General features: G+C 42.1%; 1 protein-coding gene across 1 annotated transcript in view; it reads right to left on the minus strand.

Moving 5' to 3' along the window:
- LIPA (lipase A, lysosomal acid type) overlaps nt 1-12,264 on the minus strand; it is a 36,278-nt gene that overhangs the window by 20,323 nt on the left and 3,691 nt on the right. Inside the window, exons 3-4 of the mRNA XM_042781421.1 lie at nt 1,266-1,464; nt 324-400 (exon numbers count right to left, since the gene is read on the minus strand). Of these exons, the coding sequence (XP_042637355.1) occupies nt 324-400; nt 1,266-1,464 (276 nt within the window). The remainder of the gene's footprint in view (nt 1-323; nt 401-1,265; nt 1,465-12,264) is intronic.

Here is a 12,264-nt window from a genome sequence, read left to right on the forward strand (position 1 = left end):
ACATATAAACAGAACAGTACACAAATAACCAGTGTGCAGTCTGCTGTAATGTTACAAACTGAACACGTGGGGGAAGCAACACTGAGCACATGAAACAGAATATTCCTAGAATTCCAGAAGCCCCCTTGAGCTCTCTTCCTGCTGTGCTCCCAAAGACAACTACTGTCCTTTGGCTTTTCACACTATAAATTAGTCTTGTCAGTTTTTTAACTGTTCTGTCAATGGGACTACACAGTATACATACATATATATATACATATATATACACACAAACATGCACATATATATACTACATAGTCTTCCATATCTGGCTTCATCCATACTGTTGGATAAACCATACTTTATTCCATTGCAGATGGGCATTTGGGTAATTTCCAGTTTTGCACTATTACAAACAGTGCTAAAATAAACATATTCTTGTACATGTCTTTTGACAAAAGCTTTCATTCTTGTGCTTTGTGTCTTTAGTCAGGCACTAACTTGGGAAACAAGACTGGAAAAGTCATAGTGCTCACCTGCTCTAAACACTTGGTACTAGACAGAGAGCTCGGAGCCTGAGTGTCTGCATGGTGTACATGTGTGCATGTTTGTCATCAGGGGATGGGTAAATCAACTGTTGATGGCATTTCCTTTGTACCCCCCAATAATCTTATGAAATAAGTGTTTTATTATCCCCATTTTACAAATAATGAAACAGAGGGTTTATGTAACATGTTCAATGTCATACAGCTTTTAATTGGTAGGACCAGAAGAAGTAAGAGAGAGAAGAGAATTTCAGAGTTGAGAATTTCTGGAAAGAAGAGAAGTGAGAATCTGGAGTACATGTGCACGGAGGAAGGAGGAAGGTTATGGGGCAAAACTTACTCAGCAGCTCCCAAACTTCCACAAATGCCAAAACAGCTTAAAAATTACTCAGTTCCCAATTGAGTCTAGTTCTTCTTATAATGTAACCACTTACTTAAAATTTCCCTTACTGCTATTGATTCAATTCAGTTCCTAATGGGGTACAAAACCCTTCAAGAGACATCAGCTTTCCCTCTCTTATAATCTCATCTCCGGAAGGAAGATGGGGCAATCTACTTCCGTAGTGATACTGCCTTGGAAACCCAAGAACGGGTCGCTATGAGTCGGGTCCGACTTGACAGCACATAACAACAACAACAACAACATAATCTCATCTATCTGCCTCCACTGCTGCAGTCTCCATGTGTCTGCATTAAGGGTATTAAGGAAAAAGAACCATGCCATTATCAATTCAAATATACCTGAAGGCCCAGAACTCATCCTGAGAAACTGAGAGAGTCTTGTGTTTTCGAGACCAGGTGTTTCCCCTGCTGTTCCCCATCCAGACATCAAAACCAGCATCAGCAAGGATGAAGCCCAGGCTGCTGTTGGCAAGGTTTGTGATCCAGTTACTAGAATCTGCAAGCAAGCCGTGCTGCAGGTACACAACTGGTCTGGGGCCTGTAAAACATACATGTTTCGGATTCAGCAGTACTACACTTCAAAGAGAACACGGTAGGTTACTAAACTGGTCATTCATGTAAGATTCCACTGCAAATAACGAAACAGAAATAAATTAAAATACTCAACAGTGCATTCCTACATAACAGTAGTAAAGAATTTCTTTCAACACTGCTGGCAGATATGCAACAAAACTGGACTATCTTTCATGTCTGGTAATAAGAGACACTGGCTTAAGCATAAAACCATCTTTTTAAATATATCTTTAATAGCTTTCTAAATGTTTCTGCAATTTGCTCCAGTAATTGCATTTCTCACAAAGTACCCTAATAAAATAAACCAAAAGAAAGGAAAGATCACATGCAAAATTCATAAACATACAGAAAAACATCAGTTTGTTTTCTTTTCATCTGTTCCTGGGACCCTGTGATGTAGTGGAAATACCATATTCTTAGGAGCCAAAGAAGCCTGACCTCAGGCTACTTACATACCGGGCCAGATTATCCAATTAGCAAGGTAAGCACAGGCTCACTTGTGCTTATTTACTAATCTGTAGTGAACAATTTCACATTTTTTCACCACATAAAGGTGGTTCTTCTAGGTATGGCTGGCATCTGTCCCTCTCCCAACCCCCTAGCACCTTCCCATACAATCAAAGTCTCTTTTCCAATTTATAATCTCTGATGGGCATGAAGTACTCAGTAAGCAAAGTAAACATGTGCTTACTTACTAATCTGCAGTGAACAGTTTCCTCTTTTGTTTCAGCTGTAGTGAAACTATTCACTACAAATTAGTAAATAAGCACAAGTAAGTCTTTTCTTACCTTGCTTATTTGATAATCCTCGCTATTTACATGTTGAGACCTTCAGTCACCCATTAAACAAGCATTTACTGAACACTAACTGTGTGCCAGGCTTTCTTCTCAGCACTAAGGATACAGTAGAGAAGAAAAACAGAAGAAAAACCCTGCCCTCATGGCGCTGATATTTTATGACCGTGAGCTTCTGAGTCAGGCAAACCTGAATGCGTTCATCATAGACTAAGAGCAAAGCAGCCCCGTGTGTGTGCAGGGGGCAGGACAGAGCAGGGGTGAACACAATTCAACTATTTGGTAAGACATCTTTAACAGGGGATGAGAGACGAAGCCACTTTTTCTCTAATTCTCCTTGTTTGTTTGAGTTCCCTCATCTCTCACTTCAAGCTGCTCATAAAAGCTCAATGAACAATAGATACAAATGATGTCAGCACCTGGGACGGGCAGATGAGAAGAACAAAGTTAATCTACTCTCAAAAAGCTAAAACTTTCCAAATCTGGAGAACTTGGAGTAAAAACTACAAAGAGTACTGCAGATGACTTTGTTTTCTCGTGGTGAATGCCAGGAAACAGGCTGACCCAGAAAGATAAATGCTTTGGTGTGACACACGCCTGGCCTTAATTACCTGAAGCCAGTCAGCTGTGTCCTATTACAATGTCCATTCATTTGAAAACTGAATTAGCAGAGTGGCTATTTTACTGAAAATCTGATGTATTTTAAGCAATGTTGTTATTGTGTGTGCTCTCCTGTTGACCCCAAGTCATAGCTACTCTAAAGGGCAGAGTAGAACTGCCCACAGGGTTCTCAAGGCTGTAAATCTTTACAGAAGCAGACTGCTGCATCTATCTCCTGCAGAGCTGAAGATGGGTTCAAACTGCCAATCTTTAGGTTAGCTGCTAAGCGCTTAACCATTGCACCACCAGGGCTCCTTCTAAGCAGAGCACTCAAAGAAAAAACCAAACTCACTGCCATCCATTCTATTCTGACTCATAGCGACCCCTATTGGGTTTCCAAGGCAGTAAATCTTTATGGAAGTGGTTGGTTCCATCTTCTTTTGTGAGTTGCTGGTGGGTTTGAACCATCAACCTTCTTTCTGGTTAGCAATCAAATGACTTAGGCACTATGCCACCAGATCTTTAAGCAGAGTACCAAAAAAAAAAATCAATCAAATGATTCAAAACACATTTTACATTTTATGTAAATGTATACTGGTAAATACTTTGTATTAGCCATTCTGCTAGATGTTGGGAAAACAAAGATGGGTAACCCCTGCTCTCTGCCCCAAGGAACTCCATTCTAGTGAAAATGACAGACATGTATTTCCCTTGCAGCCCAGCATTGAAAATATCAGAATACCACCTAGGAAAACCCAGAGAGAGGAAAGAGAACATCATTTAGCCAAAAGGAGAAATATTTGAGCTGGATATTTGTTAGGTGAGAGATAAGATTTTCCCACAAAGAATTCTGGGGATGAAAGAGGGGCCCATTGGCCTGAGACTGTGCCCAGGTCTCCACAGGGTAGGACCCCAGAGCATACATTAAAAAGCTCCTTGTATGAATTTGATGCTTAGCCAGATTGGAGAACCACTGGTAAAGTTCAGTGCCTTATCTGATCTGAGGGTGGAGGGGATACAGACTTTGTGGCATGCTCACTCTTCCAGGCTGGGCTAATTTTGAGAAGGAAAGAGCCCCTCAGATAAAGGAAATGAAGTAGATCTTCCACTGGGCTTCCAAGGCCAGTGATTCCATTAAGCATGATATAAGTCACCAACAAATTAAAAATATGAACAAATTTTGGGGTGGGAAATCTTTGAAAAGTGGGTGCTAAAGTGCTTGCCCCTTTCCTCTGCATTCAAGAGAGTGCCAACATAGACAAGGGCAGTAGAAAGAGACCTGTGCACCTGTCTGTGGCTTCTCTCACTTGTTGCCATCAAGGGAAAGAAAGAAAGGTACAATGTAGTTCTTTCACATTTTACCACCAACTAAGGATAAGGATTTGCTGGAAAAAGAAGTTGTTCTGTAGGGAGGGTTAAACCTACTGCCGTTCTCACCTTCCAGTGAATTATGTTCATCAGATTTCTTTTCACCTTGCTACTAAGAGAAGCTGAATGAAATGATGCTAGCTCCTATTGAGTGTTTATACTTTCTAGCACTCTACTGTGCTAGAAATCCTATGAAGTTGGTCCTACTCCCATCGAACAGAATGGAGACTGATGACTAAGTCATTTGCTTAAGGTTAAACTAGATCTTGTAAGTGGTTAATTGGTATCTGAACCCAAGCATGTCAGATGCCAAGATCCATGCTCTTAACCACTTTGCTACAGGGAAAGACAAATAAGAGAGAAGTCGTTGTAGAACATAGAGAAGAGGCTCAGAGAATGATAAGCCAAAGGGAAAAGCTACTTTGGAAGGATTTGAACCTTCCAGGGGCTTGGAAGAAAATAATCTCTGATAGATGGAAGAGATAAAGGATGGGAAGCAGGGACACCAAACCCAACCTTGCCCACTGGGTTAGTTCTCAGGACCAGCCCATTCAGTGATCCAGCACCTTGAGGCCTATTTCTGACAACAAACAACACAATAGACAAGGGTTACCCTCCCAGCCCATGCCCTGTAGCTGGCTTATTTATCCCAAACTGGCTCTAGGAGGACTAGGGGCTGAGGGCAAGGCCTAAAAGGACCATTTCTTGGCCCAGAGAGGGGCAGTAGCTTCATCAAGGTCTTCTATTAGTTAGCCCAGAGCCAGTAAAGGGCTCAGTGATGGCTCCTCACAATGCCATCCCGCTTGTTGAGGCCCAAATGTGGGTGGAAGTGAGGGAAGCATTACTCAGTCTCCAAAACTGAATCTGCTGAGCTCACAGTCCCACAGAAGGAAGATGACCTTGTGGGTGGGGACGTTCCTCCTGCCTCCCAGGATCCTGGCCTTCTCAGCCAGCTCACTGTGTCTGAATGGGCTTCCACCATGCTCCAAAAGGGCTGACAGAAACCCACTGAGGTCCCGTGGAAAACTACAAAGAAGAGCAAGCAGCAGGTCAAGGGTTAGGACCAAAAGAATGGGCACTAGCTTTAGACAGTCCTTGGCTCTCACCAGCACGCTAGCTGCAAAACCTTGTAGGAGTTACTCAACCTCCTGAAGTATAGGTGTCCTTTTCTAAAGTGGAGATGATAATAGTATAGTGTCAAGAAATAATGCCGTCGATAGCTGCCATTGGTTGACACTTACTCACACTGACCCCACACACAAGGGAACAAAATACCACCTGGTGCTGCACCATCCCCGTGATTGGCAGCAGATCAGACCACTGTGATCCGCAGCATTTTCACCGGCTGTTTTATGAAGTAGATCACCAGGCCTTTCTTCCTTGTCTGTCTTAGTTTGGAAGCTCTGCTAAAACCTGTTCAGCATCATTGCAACATGAAAGCCTCTACTAACAGATGGGCAGTGGCTGAGCATGAAGTGCATGCCAAGGAATCCCACATGGAGAGTGAGAATTCTACAACTGCACCACCACTGCCCGCCAAGAAATAACAGCCACTGCCTTTCTGCTCTCCTTCCCCTTCTCAGCCACCACAGTCTCTCCTTAGCTTGCATTATGGCATCTTGAGTTCACAGAACCATACAATTGGCAAAATAATGGGAGATTATCTAGCTCTGGTCCAAAATATGCACTTAGTAGGCGGGAACAGAGTGGTCCAGAGGAGGGAGGCACATGCAGGCAGGCACCTGGCCACAGAGGATGGCCTCATCCCCTGCCCCCATACATGGGTCTTTGTATTATATTCTGACTTTAGCACCTCTGCACTTGGTAAACTGACATCAGCATCTTCCTTCCTCCCTTATAATTTAGAATGCAATCCTGCCGTGGAGAACTGGAGGCTGAGGAAGCAGGCATTAGAGAGCAGGGCAGATCCATTCTGATTCTTAAAAAATAAGACCAGCAACAATAGCTTCCATTTATATTGGGCTTCAGAGGCCTTATTTCATCTAATTTTCACAACCTATGAACTAGAAAGTTTTATTCTTCCCATTTAACAGATGAATAATAATAATAATAAAACTTAGAGACATTATATAAAGTTCCAAGGTCACACAGCTGGTTAAAGAAGTAGCCAAAAACCAAACCAAACTCACTGCTGGATCTTAAACCCAAAGCTGGCACTGTCAGCATGCTCACACTTAACTACTAGTCCAAACCACCTCCAACTTTACCCACCACTCTAAGCCCTCAAGTTGGCTTTGTGGGTACCTCTTAGCCCAGGAGTAGGAAATCCTTAACCCAATGTGGCCTTGAGCACGGACCACACCAAAGCTTCAATGCTTTGTTCAACCAAGCCCCAGGAGGGCTGCAAGCTTTAGGTGCATTCTCAGATAAACTGAAACATGAAGTTTGAGAGATTATCAAATAAATGAGTCAGAAAAGGTTCTACCGTCACCAAGCTCATGGTCTAGTGCGGAAGACAGAGGTTACGTACATCATCACCTACATAATAAGTTATTACTTATTACTCACAGCAGACTATAAGAATAAGCAGCCACAGTCCTGAACTGGTGTGAGTGTCTGGGAAAATGCTCCCTGAAGAAGTGGCATTTAAGCTGAGGACAGAGGAGGAGTAAGAGTGGCTTGCCTGGAGGGAGACAAGTAGCACTGGAGGAGGGCTGGGTGCAGGGCAAGCATCTCCTCCTTCCCACCCTGTCTCCACTCCAGCCCCAACCCAGAAAGAGAAGATACATTTTACAGCTGACGCTGACTTGTGCTGCTTGGTTTGGCAAAGGGTCTGAACACAATCTCTACCAAGCCCACCATCAGAGAGCCAAGTAAGACCGGGTGAGCTCAGTTAACCAAGTCACCAACTCAGACATTGATTAATGAACCCACATCTGCCCAGTGCCACCTGGGAGGCAAGGAATGACATCTCAGCTTCCCAATGCCAATCAGTGTGTGGCTTGTCAGAGCACTGCGTTTATTTAAAAAGTGGTCTCTTTAGAAAAATATCATGAAAGAACAGAAAACCTGGACATGAGTCAGGAACCTAAAACAATCAATCAAAACAAAATATAAGAGGCAATATCCTTTCCTTCCAAAGATTTAACTCACAAGCTATCTTTTGAATTTTCAATTATTGCCCAAAAAGCTCAACAGGCAGCCCCTGGGGAATCTTTGCTAAGACTACAGCTCAGAAGTCTCTTTCTGTATGTTGGAGGCAGTTATTCCAGGCCTTCATACCCCAGAATACCCCACCCCCTAAGACCATCAGATTGTCCTTCATACAACTTCTCAGATACAAATGTGTCACTCTTGGTGCTTGATTAGAAGATTGGCCAATTTCTAGTTGGGCAAGAAGTCAGTCTGCCTGGTTGTTGCTGCTGTTTTATATATTTTAGGCAAGTAAAACCAAGGCTGACGTGTATTTCCCTGTTTTAGTCACATAAAATATACATTCTGACTATCATGCGATCAACTTGCTCAACAGTTATTGCATAAGACTGTGGTTCGAGTTCAAACAACAATGGATCTGGAGTCAAACTGGCCAGACCACTATCCCTGGACTTGAGACAAATCTCTTTCCTTCTTGCTGCTTGTCTGTCTCGCTCAGTAAAATGAGGGTTGTTGGTACAGAACATTGGTTCTCAAACCCAAGAATTTTACCTTGTGAAAATACAAACTCCAAATGGCTGGTCTTGGCAAAGATCTGAGATCTTTCTGGTGCTAGCATCCCATGACTCTGAAATAAGGCTGAGCAGACGAAACCACTTCCCTATAAATGATTGATCTTTTAATTTCAATGTCCTTAGGGAGCTAGGGCATTAAACAGCTGACAGAGAAGACTGCTTAAGGTTGAGAAACAGTATACATGGACTCCATAGGTTGCCAAGTCTTCCATGCTGTCCAGGAAGCAGAAGTTTGACCCTAAAAAGACAACTCATTATAAAAACCACAGAACTCACTTCTGAGTCCATAAATTCTCTAAAACTATATATGAAATTGTGTGCGTGCACGTGTCTATTTGTGAAGGAGAAAGTCCATTGCCTTCGTCAGGCTGAAAACCCCTGATTCTCAAAACTGATCTGATCAGACCAAGCACAGGGCATAGTGCTGGTGGTTGCTATAAGGATTACAAAGGTGACAAGACACAGTCTCTGCCTTCAGAGAGTTGCTACAGGGAAGGGGTGTAGGAGGGAGAAGTACATAAGTAAGTCAGCCCCAAGGCAGAATAAGAGAAACATCTCAAGAGAGGTGTTAGCAAGGCATTTGGAAGTTCAGAGGAAGGGCGTGGTTCCCTCTCCTCAAGTAGTCAGAGAGAGATGGACTGATGTACACTGGGCCTGGAGGGTGGAAAGGGCTGTATTTCAAAAAAAAAAAAAAAAAAAAAAGGAGTGAGGATGGTGGGCAGGTGAGAGAAGTGTGTTACCAGCTGAGGTCTCAGGGGAATTTAGCAAAGAGGAAATGACTCATTTGGATTCAGGAATGTCAGAGAGTAGCCCCTAGACATTTACTAACTTAACAGACTCAACCTGAACTATACCATTTGTAATTTGGCTATGGCATCAATTTAAACCTGTGGAGTTGACACATGAAAAATGTTTCTTAAATAATGGTTAAATACAACTGATAACCACTCCTACAAAACCTTGTGAGAGATGTAGTCTTACCCCACTTTATAAGGGGGTCAACTTAGACATTATAACCAGAAATTATACATTTGGGGAATTATGATGGTCTTGGAACATATCCATGGTGAACTTCAAAAGTCTACTATTGTACAGAATAGAGGTGAATATTTTAAGGAAAAACTCCAAGGACAGAATATTAAATAAAATGTATCTTCATTCATTAGGCCCCTGAAGATCACTGAATGGCCAAATCACATAATTATATCTGAGTCTTAAGAAGCTTAATTAGGTGAAACGATGTAGAATGGAGGAGTACAGGAAGACTGGCAGAGAGAGGAGCAAGTGGCATAGATTCTAACAGAATATAGGCAGAGGAGTTACATGGCCCAGTCCTCTGTTCATAAAAAGCCTCCAAGTCAAGAGAAGCCTCCTGCAACAGGATTGAAAGATGCTCACCACCTGGCTTTAAATTCGAGTTCCAAGAAATAATGTTTTTATGCATCATATAATTGTCTTATAAATATTAGAGATGGATGGTACTGTTCATGTGTTAAAAGCATTGATTTCAGAAATTACAGGCCGACTGATTTTTCATACTCCTGTTTTGAAATTCTCTTTTTTAAATATGTAGGTGTCCTGAAAAATGGAAGTGGCTCAAGCTTCTCTCAGTTCTGAGTCTATTTCAGTTAAATAGCAACAAGTTATGGGGGTGGCTTTGGAAAGCCAAGGAAGAGAGGGACTGAAGTGATAAAGCATAGGCTGGAGAGGACTTGGCAGCTACTTGAGGGTAAAAATCAAGAATGATTCTGCAAATTCCGGTCTAGGTCATTAGGAGGTTAATGTGCTATTAATAGAGACAAAAGTCAGTAGAGGAAGTGGGTAGGATGAGAAGAAGATAAGTTCCGCACTGGGTTACGGGTCTTTTTATTTGTCATTAGATGAGCCAAAGTAACACCACCAACAACATAATAAGAATCCTCAGTCCCAAGCTCTTCCTCAGACCATGGAAATACAAGTCATCAGAGAAGCACCTGTGGCAGTACTAAGGATAATCACAAACCTTTATTTTGATAACTGAGTCCTTTATAAGAAGCTTCCTTTAAACTCCCCTATGGCCATGGTCTCAGGGGACATCTAGCTCAATGGGCATAATATATCACACAAAAACACACATTTTAGCAAATGGGGTCTTAAAAGCTTACAAGCAGCCATCCAAATACAACAGTTGGTCTCTCTTGTTCCAGAGCCAAGAAGAATGAAGAATAGCAAAGGTGCATGGAAACAATTAGTCCAAGGGACTAGTAGATTATGCAAACCTCAGCCTATATGACTCAGAGACAAGAAGAACTAGATGGTGCCCAGCTACCACTGTCAACCACTCAGAAAGGGAACAAAATAGGAGATGCTGGATAAAGTGGGAGAAAAATGTAGAACAGAATTCAAAATTGTGAAAATGACCAGGCTTACTCTGGTAAGGCCAGGCTTATCCCATCTCTCTGATAGAGATGGGTGAAACCCCCAAGACTATGGCTCCTAGTCACCCTTTGGGCCTGGAATTGATCTTCCACCTGTGGTTTTCAGCCAAACAACAGACAGGCATTAAGGTGAACATTTACACCAGGTAGATACACCCCTTGGAATCATCAACCATGGGAGGAGGTCAGAAGGGCAGTATTTGCACAGGGAGATAGCTCAGAGGGCAGGAATGCATAGGAAAGGAGGACACATGGAGGAAATGAGAAAAAACTTAAAAGAAAAAAAAGAAAACTCCCCTCTGAGCTATGCACATAGCAGGTGTTAGATACACATCACTGAGCCCCCAATAGGAAGGCCACTTCAGAACAGAGGAAGAAAATTGGGGACATAGGCTATGACCAGATTTAGTTTAGGGTACTTTTCAGTCATGTTCCTCATTCTAGTGACCGAGAACACTCACTTCTCTTCATACCCCCACCAAAAATAAAAAAGAACATAACCCACAGCATCAGAGAATGACAGCAACTAAAGGGGAACTTTGAGATCATCCTTGGCAATGCACTGACGCCCACAGAGATGAAAGCCCACGAGCAATGATGGGCAGGTCCAGGTCGAGACCTGAAGTCTCCTAACACTTCTTCTTATGCTCTGGGAGCAAATGACGAATCATGCTCACTTTCCTCATGTTCTAAAGCAACGCATCTTTACAAAAAACCGTAATGTCACCACTGCCCACAGAGCACGTAGAGCCATTTGTTTGAAGTGTTTTGTAGAGATGGATACAGGAAAAGAAATGGAAACACATTCTCTCAGCATGTTTTCACTGAGGTCCCAAGCATCTCTTAACAATAACTCACACTCCTGATTATATTAGTCAAGCAACCACTTTTAAGGGAAATAATATGAATACACAGCCTTCTCTACATTAAATCTGTATATAAGTGTTGCTCTTTAAAAAAAAAAAAAAAAGGAACGAAAACAATATGCTCAGTCTGGCCCAAATGTTCTGTATGTTTCATAGAGAAGAAAAACTGGAAGCCCTCCGTGCAGCTCACCACTCGTTCTGTAACCTGTCATAGGAAAGAATCTTAACAACATGCATCTCCAAGAGTCAGAAAGCTAAATTTCAAGAAGTCCATGGGCTCTCCTGGCCACTTACTGCCGTCAAGTCGGAACTGACTCAAAGCGAGCCCTCTTTGGGTTTCCGAGGCAGTATCACTACAGAAGTAGGTTGCTCAACCTTCCTTCCAAGGAGTGGCTGGTGGGTTTGAACCTGGCCACTAGAGCATTATTAAAAACTGTGTGAAAGCTAGAATATGTGGGATAAGGAAAAATAAGTAAATCAGATTAAGAAAAATCAAATCAGAAAATGAGACAGAGCTCACATTAACACAGGTTTGTAAGTTTGCTTTGAAGGATAATTTGGGAAGGAAATGAGGCAAAAGAAGACTCTTAGAAGGCCCTTAAGTTCATATAAAATTTTAACTGAAAAATATATTTAAGCAACTACCTTAAATCTCAACCTTAATCTTCCAAAGATAGTTTCTAGAAACAAAGTATTTTAAAAAATAAGCTACATCCAGAGAGATGATCAAGTAAAGATCAGATCCTTACTCTGATACCTGTTTCACAATTTCAAGTAGCCTATCTAGAAATTCCTGAATTTCACTGGAAACGGCAGTTCTCCTTGAATAATAAAATGAGGGGAGGGGGTATACCATGAGAGCCAGAATTCAATGGACTGCCTTGTTTAGGTCTTGTAAGTTTTCCATCTTTGACAAGGTGCAGTCAACACATTTCTATTGCTTTCTTCTTAGTGGAAAATATTTGTGTTTTCCTTCTCTGACAAGTTTCCACTTTGCACAGGTTCTGGCTTCTGCAGATTTTACTGTCCAT

This window comes from Orycteropus afer, unplaced genomic scaffold, assembly GCF_000298275.1.
Source record: "Orycteropus afer afer isolate SDZICR_OR568_19922 unplaced genomic scaffold, OryAfe1.0 scaffold00118, whole genome shotgun sequence".
In the NCBI taxonomy this organism is placed as follows: domain Eukaryota; kingdom Metazoa; phylum Chordata; class Mammalia; order Tubulidentata; family Orycteropodidae; genus Orycteropus; species Orycteropus afer.